Source organism: Pelodiscus sinensis, chromosome 5, assembly GCF_052426305.1.
Source record: "Pelodiscus sinensis isolate ZL-2025 chromosome 5, ASM5242630v1, whole genome shotgun sequence".
In the NCBI taxonomy this organism is placed as follows: domain Eukaryota; kingdom Metazoa; phylum Chordata; order Testudines; family Trionychidae; genus Pelodiscus; species Pelodiscus sinensis.
This window is the reverse complement of record NC_143056.1, coordinates 116,605,232-116,619,315: the sequence shown is the minus strand read 5'-3', so window position 1 is coordinate 116,619,315 and position 14,084 is coordinate 116,605,232. Positions and strand designations below refer to the sequence as shown.

The 14,084-nt window shown below is 44.7% G+C and overlaps 1 protein-coding gene and 1 long non-coding RNA gene across 2 annotated transcripts in view; one reads left to right on the top strand and one right to left on the bottom strand.

The window, feature by feature from the left end:
- Positions 1-1,114: 1,114 nt before the first annotated feature.
- Positions 1,115-14,084, bottom strand: part of LOC142829242 (uncharacterized) — a 51,946-nt gene continuing 38,976 nt past the window's right edge. Inside the window, exon 2 of the long non-coding RNA XR_012903669.2 lies at positions 1,115-1,800. This is a non-coding gene — a long non-coding RNA (uncharacterized LOC142829242). The remainder of the gene's footprint in view (positions 1,801-14,084) is intronic.
- Positions 3,328-14,084, top strand: part of TSPAN32 (tetraspanin 32) — a 76,354-nt gene continuing 65,597 nt past the window's right edge. The window contains exons 1-3 of the mRNA XM_006134912.5: positions 3,328-3,439; positions 6,981-7,095; positions 11,657-11,754. Of these exons, the coding sequence (XP_006134974.3) occupies positions 3,374-3,439; positions 6,981-7,095; positions 11,657-11,754 (279 nt within the window). The 5' untranslated portion in view covers positions 3,328-3,373. The remainder of the gene's footprint in view (positions 3,440-6,980; positions 7,096-11,656; positions 11,755-14,084) is intronic.

Below are 14,084 nucleotides of genomic sequence, written 5' to 3'. Positions count from 1 at the left end.
AATAAAACTGTCTCTCTTTTGATCCTACAATACTAAAAGGAAGCAATACAAGTAAACACTTAAAAATTATGTACCACCTACAGCTAGCCTTAATTGTTTCCATCTTGTAAGTTGCTGTATACGGAGCTGGACAAAATTTTCAGCCAAAACTCTGTACCAAAAATGTGGTGATACTAAAACATATAATAAAATGTTTCAACTGCACCACCCTACTTTGTCAAGGGAGGGAGAATAAGAAAAGTTGATAAATCAATACATTTTATTTAAATTTTTTAGAAAATGAACTATTTTGGTTTTTCAGTTAAAAACTGCATTGTTTCAAAAATAATTTTAATTTAAAATGTTTGTAAATAGTCACAACTAAGAGGAAGCTTTTTGATTTAATCAAAATATATTTCATTCAAACTGAAACAATTTTTTGACTCTTTGATCCACCAAAAATTTCAAAAAAACGTTGTAGAGGCAGTCCCCGGGTTACGTACAAGATAGGGACTGTAGGTTTGTTCTTAAGTTGAATTTGTAAGTAAGTCGGAACTGGTACATATTGTAGGGGAAACTCTAGCCAAACATTTCTCCAGAGCTCAGTTTTATTCTCCCACACCTCACTTCCCTCAGTCCTTTATTCTCAAGCTGAGGTGTCTGCTGAGAAAAGCGGCTCCGCGTCTCCCTGGTCTGCTGGGGGCGGGGGGGCGCTAGCTTCGCGTCTCCCTGGTGTGCTGGGGGGAAGCGGCTAGTGCAGGGTTGCCTCACCCCATTTGTAAGTAGGGATCCGATGTAAGTCGGATCCATGTAACCCGGGGACTGCCTGTAGTTCAACCTAGACCCAGAATTACCAGGAAACTGAAAAATGGTGCAGTTCTAATTATCTGGCCTCCACTAGCATAGTATCTCAGCACCAGGCAATCATTGATGTACTTATTCTTGCCCTGCTGCTGCTGGGAAAGCATCATCTCCATTTTATAGATGGGAAATAGGGCACAGAGAAATTAAGTGACTTGCCCAAAACAGAGAATTAAACCAAATCTCCCACTTTTCAGTTTAGTGGCCTAACCACTGGACTGACATTTCTCTTGCTACAGCTAAAATAGGAATTTCTTCAGATATAAGGCATGCCCATATTTCCTGCAATTTATTTTCCTTCTCCAAAGATCACCTTCTCACAAACAGTGGTGGTAAATTTCACTCAAATCTTGCAAGATTTCCGGGTTGCAAACCCACAAGAAAACTTTTGCTTTACTAAATACTGATGCACTTGAGATGGTGTAATGTCCCGTTGTTTTCCCAGGCCATCGTTGTGCAATCTGTTTGCTCTTTGATGTTCTTTCTTTCTGTATCATGTAGTTTCCATTCTTTGCCTATTTTGTTTCCTCCTCTCCTGGGCTTTTTCATCCTTACCAACTGATGAAGATACTGTTACCTGTAAAATCAGTCAGTAGAAAAGGGAGACATTGTTTTTTACATTTCTTACATTCTCTTCTGGCCCTGAAGCTAAGGATTATTGTGTCTATGGAAAGCAGTAAAGAGGACTCCTGTTCAGACCTTCTGCACATGAATGAATTTCATTCTGAATGCTTTGATTTCATCCTCTCTTGGTGTCACACTGCATCTAGATTGTCCTTAAAGCTGATTGTGATTTTCATAGGGAAAATATAAACTTGGATTTCCTGTTTGAAGTGCAGCATTACTAGACAGGTCACTGTGGAAATGGACATGTGTAGGGGAGAGTCCATGTTTGTCTCTAATTTTCATATCAAGTGTACTCTGTTTTCAGTTAGAAATATTATTTTTCTTCTTCCAGCCCTGCAAATACAAACAGAAGTCTGAATGTCAGCTTGGCTCCTTTCCTTCTCCCATATCATCAGCAGCAATAAAGATTCTGCAGGTTTATTTATTTATTTTATTTATTTAAATATTTTTACCCCGCCTTTCTATTTAAAATATTCAAGGCGGCTTAAAAGAACAAACAAAAACTACAAATATATATAAAAATTTAAAATATGAGAATTTAAAATATGAGACCTCAGAGGGACATAACCAACTAAAAACATAGAGATGAGGAACACACACATACAGACTCAAACATTAATAAAAGCATGAGTAAAAAGGGTGGCTTTAGCCTGACGCCAGAACAACGCTAGCATTGGCGCCATGCGAATATCCCGAGGAAGAGAATTCCACAGCCTGGGAGCAAAAGTTGAGAATGCCCTGTTCCACGTAAATGTTAATTTTATCTCCGCAAGTGGGGGAACATGAAGCAAAGCCTCCCCAGCTGACCTCAATCCCCGGGCAGGTTCATATGGGAGAAGACGGTCCTTCAGATACCCTGGACTCAACTCATTTAAGGCTTTATAGGTCATAACTAAAACCTTAAATTGTGCCCGGAAACATACCGGACGCCAGTGCAGCTGCCGAAGTACTGGCATAATGTGCTCCGTATAACTAGTGCTGGTTAAAACTCGAGCAGCCGCATTCTGGACCAGTTGAAGTTTCCGAAGGCTCTTTAGAGGCATCCCTACATAAAGTGCATTACAGTAATCCAGTCGGGATGTAACAAGAGCATGGATCACTGTGGCCAAGTCATGTTTGTTCAGTAAGGGTCACAGTTGGTGGATTAAACTAAGTTGCCCAAAGACACTCTTGGCCACCAAAGAAATCTGATCTTCAAATGTTAAAAAAGGACTCTCAAGCTGCATACCTGTCTAGAACAGGTGCCATGTCACATTCACACCACATTCTACCCTCAGACATACGTGGGAAATTCTCTCTTTTCCAGGAATATGGATGTTACTAGGTTCTTGTGTCAGAGAGGATTGTATTTTGGGGGTGAGGCAAATAATATGTTGTTATCCAGAGCAGGCAGATGTTTTTAATAGAAAACAGTTTTCATCAAACAATTTTTTTCCCAAACACTCCAAAGCTTTTTGTGAAACTTTTTTTCAAAATTGTTTCTTTTCCTGGTGACTTATGTTTATCAAAGACATTACAAAAACTTGCTGTTTTAATAATGTTTTTGATAAAATATTATACATTTTAATTTACCCAAAACACTAGGTTTCAGTAAAATGACAAATTTCAATACTCATTTTGATAAATATTTCAATACATTTGACTTTAAAATCATGTGACATATTTTTAAAAAAAGGTTCATTTCAAGCTCTCATATTCATAGCTAATAATAAAACTTATAAACATGGAGGACCTTGGATGAAAAATGCTACTAATAATAATCCATTCTGGGGAAGGTATACCAGTTTGTAGTAAGACTACACTTCCCAAGATGCACTTCTGCCAGCTTCTCCTGTGAGTTGCCTCAGCTTAGTAGCAGCACTTTTCTCCAGGGACTAGTTGCCAGAACTGATGAGAAGAGGGTAACATGGGACGGAGACACTGGGTCAGGGCCACCAAATGCCAGCTGCTAGTGACCAGCCTCTTTGTCATGGTAACAGCCGTAAGAGGGAACCTGTATACAACTTGGGATAAGTAAACTGACCACCTTAACGTTCTTTCTTATAGAGGAACGGTAAAAGTTGTTTCTCTCAGTTGAGAAAGTCTGGGGCGAAAAAAGTAAACTGTATGAATTACTGCATCCTGAACTGTTATCGCTGCTCCCCAGCATTGCCTTCTGTCACTGATAAGCTTTTAGTTTCTCAAGCTGTCACTGTAATGCAACTATTTCACAATTCTGGGCTAGCCTTCAAGTAAGAAATATGTTTCAGCCATCAGACAAGGTAGTTTTAAGATGAGGACAGGGATATCTTCTCTTGTTTCTTTCTTTTAAAAAATGGTATTTTATTACACGTGGATGTGTAAAATGGTATTTTATTACAATTTCTTGAGGTATTGGATAAGCTGGAACATCTTTGTAGTTTGACATAAGGCTGTCTACTGATGTGGGTATTGGATGGAATGTAACTTGGAATCGTCTAAGTCCATACTGCAAACCAAATGTAATACTATAGATCTATAGATCTGGAGAAGCAAATGTGATGAAATGTGGTGAACTCTTACAAGGAGTTCTGGGAAAACTGCACTGAAATTAGCTCCTCTTTTTCAAAAAAAGAGTGAAAGAAAAATGAATGAATATTTGAGTTCTATAGTTGGTTGAAAAGACTGGGGAGAGAAAAAGTTTTGGAAAAAGTCATTGAAAAAATGTAAATGCTAAATGTAGTTGACCAGCTCTTATTGTAATACATTGTTCTTCCTTCAAGCTGTGTCTAGACTACATGCCTCTGTTGGCAGAGGCATGTAGATTAGACACATAGGCAAAGGCAAATGAAGCTGCGATTTAAATCATCACGGCTTCATTTACATTTACATGGCTGCCGCGCTGAGCCGACAAACAGCTGATCAGCTGTTTGTTGGCTCGCGCGCTAGTCTGGACACTCCCCTGCCGACATCAAAGGCCTTTGTCGGCAGCCCCATTATTCCTCGTGGAATGAGGTTTACCGGGGCTGGCGACAAAGGGCTTTGATGTCGACAGGGGGAACGTCCAGACTAGCGTGCGAGCCGACAAACAGCTGATCAGCTGTTTGTCGGCTCAGCGCGGCAGCCATGTAAATGTAAATTTAGCCGCGATCATTTAAATCGCGGCTTCATTTGCCTTTGCCAAAACAACAAATCTACATGGCTCCGTCGACGGAACCATGTAGTCTAGACGTACCCTCAGAGAGGGATTCTCCTTGTGCTTACGAAGTCTGTGACTCTGAGAATACGCAAGGTAGAATTGCACTCAAACCAGCTGCAGGGGGAGTTGCTTAGCTCAAGTTTAGCTTATTTTGTATTCTATGCATATGGATACAAACAATAACATGCAATTGTGAGGTTATGAGGATTTGTTTAGATTGGTATTTCTGCAGAAAATCTGAGCTGATTCAAGCTAGACACAGCACTACATTCAGGCCCGTGCGCAGGAAATTCTGTGTATGTATGTGGGGGGGTGGAGGGGTGCTTTTTTTGTAAATGTGGACTGCAAGGGTATGAATGCACCCTCACCATGGTCCCCCAAGTAAGCAGGGAAATCAGCCCCAGCCTGCCCCTGGCTGCTCAGAGCATGGGGGAGGGAGGCTTGGGGCAGTGTGCTGCTCCTGCCTTCTTCTAGCAGGCCAGAGCATGCTTACTTGGGAGACCTCAAGGGGGAGCTTTCCTACCCTTTGCACCCCCTCTGTGTATGGACCTGATACTGTGTATGAATAACAGATTCTCAGTTGCAAATAACCTAAAAATTCATAATTGTTTTTAAGTTCTATTGTACTGAAATTGGGGGTAATTGTTACAGTATATGTTGCACTCCAGAATGGCACCAACGGTTGTGAGACACCTCACTGCCACCTGCCCATAGTGTGATGAAGTCCGTCTGTGCCTGTTGTAGCTTAGCTCCTTGAAATCACCAGCTTCTATCAACCCAAACACTTCCTTCCTGGCCATAGCAAGCCTTACTGTCTCTGTGCAGGTTCGTAATAAGTACGCTCCAGCCCTGGAGTCCTTGGAGTATTCCTGCAGTGTCCAGTCCTGAACGCTCACAGATATACCAGGTCTATTAGCTCAAGGGGACAGTGTACACACTAGCTTGTTTGAGTCAGCTGAGGATCAACTCTTACATAACATCGCAGCACTGAGATAGTGAAAACAGTCATGAGTTTATTATCAAAGATTCAGATTTACACGATAAGGTTAATAATGGAAACAGAAACGGTTACATATAACATAAAAAATATAACACACTTCTTAGAGTCTAAACAGATTAAACCCTTGTCTAAATTAGTTTCTCACTTAAAGCAATCTCCCAGCAACATGGCTGGGATCTTGCTTTCATGAATGCAAAGTGAAACTGCCTTTTGCCTTCTCCTTACATTCCCCCCAAATCCACAGTTTCATCCCCTGAGTCAGGGTAACATCTGATGGTTCAATTTAATCTCCAGTGCCTTGCCTTGCTAACTTCCCATGCCCTTGTTCAGTTCATATATAAATGGGGCTTCCATTGTGTTGGCTTACAATGCTTAGTCTTCATGGCTAGCAAAGGGTATGTCTACACTGTGGGCTAAAGCTAAATTAAGCAATTCAACTTAAGCTATGTTGAGGCTACGTCTACACTGCAGGTTTCTTGCGCAAGCACTGTTTTGCACAAGAGTTCTTGCGCAAAAGGTCTTGCACAAGAGCATGTCCACACTGCCATGTGCTTTTCCACGAGAGCGTCCATGGCAGTGTGATGCTCTCTTGCACAAGAAAGCTCTGATGGCCATTGTAACCATAGGGATTTCTTGCGCAAGAAACCCTTGTTCCCCGCCCACACTGTCTCCTTGCGCAGGAGATCTTGTGCAAGAGGGCTTATTCCTTGTGGGGAGAGGAATAACTCTTGCACAAAAAGCCCTCTTTTCTGATGCTTTACTGTAAATTTACTTGCACAAGAACACGCATGCAGTGTAAACTCTCTGCAAGTTTTTGAGCAAGAACAGTTGTTCTTGCACAAAAAGCCTGCAGTGTAGATGTAGCCTGATTGTGTACCTGAAGTCAAAGTAGCTTATCTCAGGTTTTCAGATGCGCTCTTTTGGAAGAAGTTTTTTCAGAAGATTCTTCCAGAAAAGCTTCTTCCAAAAGAAACCTGCAGCCTAGACAGAACCTAAATGCTACAGGAATTGGTGCCATGTAAATACATTGAAAGATATGTCTGTGAAACCCTGATTCCTCTGTTTTTTCCCAGTAACTGTCCCTAGGATTCTGGAGCAGAAGAAATGCTAGAGTGTGTGGTTTCAGATGCAGTAATTATACAGATCTGATAAGAGTTTAATCTATTAAAGTGCCCAGAGGTTCCCATCACATGTGACTTTCAGGCATATACTGTAAACTAATTCTCTCTGGGAACAGGTTGTTTCTCATTTGGCATGGCTTAAAATATCTGTGTGCGCTTGATAAGCTCTACGGTAGTTTTTCTGTGAATCCTTCATTTACTACTTTCCTTTCTCAGTAAAATCTCTGTTTTTCAGCTGCTGGGGCTGTCAGTCACCGTACTGACCATTATCACCCGCTATGGGGCTCACTTCAGCGTAATCAGTGGTGTCTCCTCTGAAGCAAACCCCTATAGAATCTTCCACAGTGTAGGTAAGTGACAGACCTTTGTTGTCCAGCAGAGATTTCCTGGGAGGGCCAACTTTTTTGGAGTTGCATAAAATTAGGGTGTAGTGAAAGGAAATTTGAAGACTCCACATGAAGTGCAGTCACTATAGACATATGGTTCCTCTTTTCTGTATGAGACACATGCTTGGCTTCATATGAGGAATAATGGAGGAATGAGTCTACTAATGTTCCCCAGGCTTCAGCTACTGCAGACCAGACCTAGAGTACCAGCAGGGTCAGCGAGTATCATAGGCATGGGAAGGCACTGCCTTCCCAAACTGCCTCATGTGACCCCGCCCATGCTCCACCGGAGTCCCCCAGACCTCCTGTCTCAGCCTGCTGTTGTCATGTGAGAGGCAAGGGCAGGCAGGGTGGGGGCTGTGTCGTGCCACCGGTTCTTCCAGTGCTGGTGCCACTCTGGCCATCCAGCATTGGGGCTGGTGTCTCAGCTCCTGAGGGTGCAGGCTACAGCCGTGCCACCCACCGGCTCTCCAGAGCAGACTGCAGCCGTGCCACCCGCCAGCTCTCCAGAGCAGACTGCAGCCATGTCACCCGCCAGCCCTCCAGAGCACACTGCAGCCGTGCCACCCGCCAGCTCTCCAGAGCAGACTGCAGCCGTGCCACCCGCCGGCTCTCCAGAGAAGACTGCAGCTGTGCCACCCGCCGGCTCTCCAGAGCAGACTGCAGCCATGTCACCCGCCGGCTATCCAGAGCAGACTGCAGCCGTGCCACCCGCCGGCTCTCCAGAGCAGACTGCAGCCATGCCACCCGCCAGCTCTCCAGAGCAGGCTGCAGCCGTGTCACCCTCCGGCTCTCCAGAGCTGACTGCAGCCGTGCCACCCTCCAGCTCTCCAGAGCAGGCTGCAGCCGTGTCACACGCCGGCTCTCCAGAGCAGACTGCAGCCGTGCCACCCTCCGGCTCTCCAGAGCAGACTGCAGCCGTGTCACCCGCCGGCTCTCCAGAGCTGACTGCAGCCGTGCCACCCTCCGGCTCTCCAGAGCAGGCTGCAGCCGTGTCACACGCCGGCTCTGCAGAGCAGACTGCAGCCGTGCCACCCGCCGGCTCTCCAGAGCAGACTGCAGCCGTGTCACACACCGGCTCTCCAGAGCAGACTGCAGCCATGTCACCCGCCAGCTCTCCAGAGCAGACTGCAGCCGTGCCACCCGCCAGCTCTCCAGAGCAGACTGCAGCCGTGTCACCCGCCAGCTCTCCAGAGCAGACTGCAGCCGTGTCACACGCCAGCTCTCCAGAGCAGACTGCAGCCGTGCCACCCGCCAGCTCTCCAGAGCAGACTGCAGCCGTGTCACACGCCGGCTCTCCAGAGCAGATTGCAGCCATGCCATCCACCGGCTCTCCAGAGCAGACTGCAGCCATGTTACCCGCCAGCTCTCCAGAGCAGACTGCAGCAATGTTACCTGCCAGCTCTCCAGAGCAGGCTGCAGCCGTGTCACACGCCAGCTCTGCAGAGCAGGCTGCAGCCGTGTCACACACCAGCTTTCCAGAGCAGACTGCAGCCGTGCCACCCTCCGGCTCTCCAAAGCAGGCTGCAGCCGTGTCACACGCCGGCTCTCCAGATCTCTGGGGCCAGGAAAGCAGGGTGTGTTACCCTAGGGCAGGGAGGGGACAAAGGCCAGTGGCCACACTACAGGGGCAGGGCACGGGCCAGCAGATGCCACAGTGTGGGAGCTGGGCTCTGGTGGGTGAGGAAGGGGCAGGGCTTTGGGGTCTTGCTTCCCTAAGCCATGGGGGTCACCTGCTGGCCAGGAGTACTAGTGCAGTACATTATTAGCCATGAGTACTATGTTGAGGAGCTTTGAGCATCCGGGCATTCCCTGAACCCTCCCAGGGGATATCAGAACTCTGCTCTGGCCCGGAAGTAGGAGACAACTGTTGCAGGAGACCAGCCATGCATAAGATCCTGATAGTGGGTACTGGAACACAAACTCCCCTTGAACATACCGTGATTCAGTAGGATCTTTATCTGACCACAGAGATAATTGTAAAGAGAACTTGTGATCTTCTGGCAAAAATAACAGGTACGTGAATCTGCTGGAACTGTGGGAGCAAAGAGGGTGAGGCGTGGGGACATCACAAAAGTTGATAAACGTAGTGTCATGGGACAAGGAAGCCATATACAGATGATCACTGGATGAGTTGAAAGGCTCTTGCATTTTCCTGCAATCCAATCCCTTTGTATCTTTTTAGCCTCTGAGCTAAGCTTGTGCATGTGCTTAGCTTCGCACACAAAAATAGTCACACTGAAGTCATTGGAACTACTCATATGCCAAAAATTAAGCATATAGGCAAGTATTTGTGGGGCCAGGACCTTAGATTGTAAGGTCTTTGGGGCAGAGACTGCCCCTTATTTTGCATCTGTACTGTACCCTGAAGAGCAAGCGTCTGCCATTATCTATATTACAGTAACATCCAATATGAGCACTCTTCATATTGCAGTATTGTAACTGATTTTTCTTCAGTGCACACACAGGACTTAGCTATACGTACACTTGTGCTCATGGCAAACAGGGTATATATCTGCCCCATACTAGTCTGCTGTGCACTAAGGGGCTACGTCTACACTGGCCCCTTTTCCGGAAGGGGCATGTTAATTTCAGCTATCGTAGTAGGGAAATCCGCGGGGGATTTAAATATCCCCCGCGGCATTTAAATAAAAATGTCCGCCGCTTTTTTCCAGCTTTTAGAAAAGCCGGAAAAGAGCGTCTACACTGGCCCCGATCCTCCGGAAAAAGCGCCCTTTTCCGGAGGCTCTTATTCCTACTTCAAAGTGGGTTTGAAGTAGGAATAAGAGCCTCCGGAAAAGGGCGCTTTTTCCGGAGGATCGGGGCCAGTGTAGACGCTCTTTTCCGGCTTTTCTAAAAGCCGGAAAAAAGCGGCGGACATTTTTATTTAAATGCCGCGGGGGATATTTAAATCCCCCGCGGATTTCCCTACTACGATAGCTGAAATTAACATGCCCCTTCCGGAAAAGGGGCCAGTGTAGACGAGCCCAGGGTGCGTCTAGACAGCGGCGCTATTTCAGGATACTTCCAGTATCCTGAAATAGCTATTCCGCAAATAGCTATTCCGCATCTTTGAAACAAGCCCATTATTTTTAAATATTACAGGCTCACTATTCTGACGTCCCTGTTAACTTTGTTGCACGAGGATTAAGGGGTGTTTCAGAATAGTGGTTTTATTTCAAAACTTGGCGTTGTATAGACAGCACCAAATTACGAAATAAGTTATTTCAAAATTAACTCGAAATAAGCTATGCAATTTGCATAGCTCAAATTGCATAGCTTATTTTGAGCTACGGGTGCTGTGTAGATGCACTCTAAGTAGCCAACCAGCTGTCCCTCTTGCTGTGCACTAAAAGTTTCCTAGAGCACTGTGCTCTATCCCATTTCAAAGTGGCATAGATAAAAATATTTAGTGCACAGTTTAAGAACAGTCATATGGAGTCACGCCAAAAGGTACGTCCACACAGCACCCTAAACTCAAAATAAGTTAAGCAATTTGCACTATGCAAGTTGCGTATCTTATTTTGAAACTATATCGAAACGCTATAACGCGCTATTTCTAGCCATCCCCAATCCCTCATGCAACAAGGTTTACCAGGACGCCAAAATAGCATGTCCGTTATTTCAAAAAATATTTCAAAATAATGGGCGGCTTGTGTAGACATGGGGGTAGCGATTTCAGGATACGTCTGGTGCAGTGTAGAAGTACCCAAAGATTCCTCTAGCCCAGTGTCCTGTCTTCTGACCATGGCCAATGCCACACTCAAGCTGGGTAGATTTACATTACAGCTTGCCACAAACTAAGTGTTCATACAGAAAAGCCCAGAGAGGGCATTTTCCTGTTGTTGTTGGGGGGTTTTATTTTTTTTTCATTTTAATATTATACACTTTGCATAAATAAATTATTTCCATTTGCCAAGATTACTTTTGTTATCCAAGACAGCCAGGGATGTAACCCCATGCTCTGGATGTTCTTAGCCTCTGACTTCTACAGGCTGGGAGTGGACAACTGGGGATGGATCACTCAACTGCCTGTTCTGTTCACTCCCTTTGAAGCACCTGGTATTGTCACTGTTGGAAGACAGGATACTTTGGACTAGATGTGCCATTGATCTGACCCAGTATGGCCATTCTTATGTACACCCTTTAACACAGTCCTTTCTTTTCAGGCTCAACAGAGCAAAATGGCATCAGTTTCCGTATGAAAATTTCTGTCCTGTCACAAAATTATGTCACCCTTTTTCAGATTTCAGCAGGTTTGGGAGCAGGCTGGGGTGGTGTGATGCTTGTTGTATGAGATTTTTTTTAGCTCCATGATGTTCTCAGACCTCCCAACCTAGTGGCTTGAGGAGCAAAAATCCAAAAGTTCCTCATGACATGCAAGTTCTCCTGAGAGCTTTAGTTTGTAGAACTTGCTTGTCAAAAGGAACCTAACTCTGCCCAAGGTAAAACAGAAGTTCCCATCAGAGAAAGGCAGCTAGGACTTCATGTCTTATTAAAACTCCTCTGTGTGCCTTTCCCCCAGCATTCTCCAGCGGGATATGTCTGAGTATGACTCTGGTCCTTGCAGCCCTTCTGAGTACTGCTGCCACAGTGAGAGAATCAGTGTGCCTCATGGCCATGGTAAGTGTTTGGTTATATGGGCACAGGTGGGTAGGTAACTGCTTTCCCAAATTCTGTGATAGCACCATGATGTGGAGATACAGGGAACAGGGCCGGCTCAAGGATTTTTTGGCACCCCATGTGAACTGTGACTTTGTGCCCCCTCTCCCACATTCTATACAGAGAAAAATTAAAAGCCTCGAATGAAAACTTACCTTCATTTACTTGGCATTCGAAATGAACAATGTATAAATAAAAATAAACATGCTTATTGATTTCTTTATCCTTTTCATTCATCCTAGCTCAATTACACTATATGGCTGTGTCTACATTGGCACCCCTTTCTGGAAAAGGGATGCTAATGTAGACTTCGGAATTGCAAATTCCGCGGGGGATTTAAATATCCCCCGCGGCATTTGCATTTACATGGCTGCCACTTTTTTCCGGCTTGGGTATAAGCCGAAGAAAAGCACCAGTCTAGACGTGATTCTCCGGAAAATAAGGCCTTTTCCGGAGGATTTCTTGAAAGCAGGAATAAGAAATCCTCTGGAAATGCCTTATTTTCCGGAGAATCACGTCTAGACTGGCGCTTTTCTCCGGCTTATCCCCAAGCAAGAAAAAAGCAGCAGCCATGTAAATGCAAATGCCGTGGGGGATATTTAAATCCCCCACGGATTTGCAATTGCAACTTGTCTCGTTAGCATCCCTTTTCCGGAAAGGGGTGCCAATGTAGACACAGCCTATAGGTAAACCACCCAGTAGCTGACACTACTAAATACAATATTTGATACTTTTGTTTATAAGATAACATATTAATAAATGTTTTAAATAGAGAAAAAAATCACTTCTGTTTAATTTAAAGTCTGGTGCCCTGGGTTGGGCCAGCCCTGACAGGAAGAAGCTATGACTGTATCCCACATGCTCCCAACACTTGGCTTATGGAAAGTTAAATGTAGTGTTTTTAGTGCTGATTAATTGTTTTGCTTTGTACCCCCAGAAACATATGGGGGAGAAGACAGCCAAATCTGCTTTTCAAGGCACAATTGTGCTTAACCTCTCAAAGTGACTCGGGGGAGGGGAGGTGATTTTATCCATATGTGACCTCTTTTTTCAGAGGTGCTGTCTGCATATGCCTCTGATTGGGGTCAATGGGAAATGCCTATTTGCCAAGATGATCATTATTTCTGGTTTACATTCTTCGATAGGATGTCCTTAATGAAGTGTTTCTTTGTTTTTCTGATATTTGAGTCAGATTTGGAAGTCCTATGTTCCGCCCTGTTGTGTAATAGCAATCTTAACTCCAGTGAACTGAATTACAAAATGAAGTGTTTTGTAAACATTTATATTCATGACTAGAAGATTTACCTGGTGTTGCTTGAATCCTTCATTCAAATATATTTTGTTTTTCTTCATTTATATCATTGCTCTGGGGTGGGCCTAGGGATGAAGGTTCAGTTTGCAGCCTGCCCCAGGGAGGGAGGACAACCTCTCCCACTGCAGCAACCTGGGCTAGGTGAGAAGTGCCAGTCCATGGTCATTGCAGCTGCAGCAGGCACAGCTGGGAAAGGGGTGCATGTCCCCCAGCTGGGAGATAGACACACAGATAAACAGATATATAAACTCGCTCTCTGAAATATATAGTAAGTAGCTGTCCCTTTATAGCCCAATGGGGTTATAGTTGTCCTGGTCCTTATCTCTGGCCTCTCCCTGTGGTCATTCTGCAGTATAACTGTCCGTCCTGCCAGACCGCTCCCTTTCCACTTCATGAGAAATGATCAAATTCCAGGCATATCCCATTGTCTTGGCATAACCAAACTTCTGACCTTGCTTTAAGTTCTGATAAGAAGCAGCTGCATACCAAATGTGGTGGTCCTGGTTTTTACTGTTTAGGAGGAGTTTTTGAATAAACAGACTCACAGACAGACAGGCACACATTTCTAAAATATATAGTAGGATTATTGTGAGCTTAGAACTTTTGGTGGCACCAGCCCAGTTTTGACTGCATTAACTGTGCTAGCATGCTGTCAAGGCCAACTTTCTACCTAACACAAGCTTGTAAGAGAAACTCATTGGTGTTCATCAGCTGGTATATGCATGAGATGGACATTTTCTTCTCAAAATGTCAACTACATAGCCAATTGAAAAGAAATAAATGTATAGTTTAGAATAGAATGTATAATTGTGTGTGCAGGCTAGGGATGTGAAGGACTAGTTGATTATTTGACTATCCAATAAGCAAATGCTTAGCGGATAGTGGACATGCTAATTAACCAGTCACTTCCCCCCACCCTTGCTGCCTCTATCAGAAAGAGGCAGAAATGTATAGATAGCTTGATTACTGCTGGTATGGA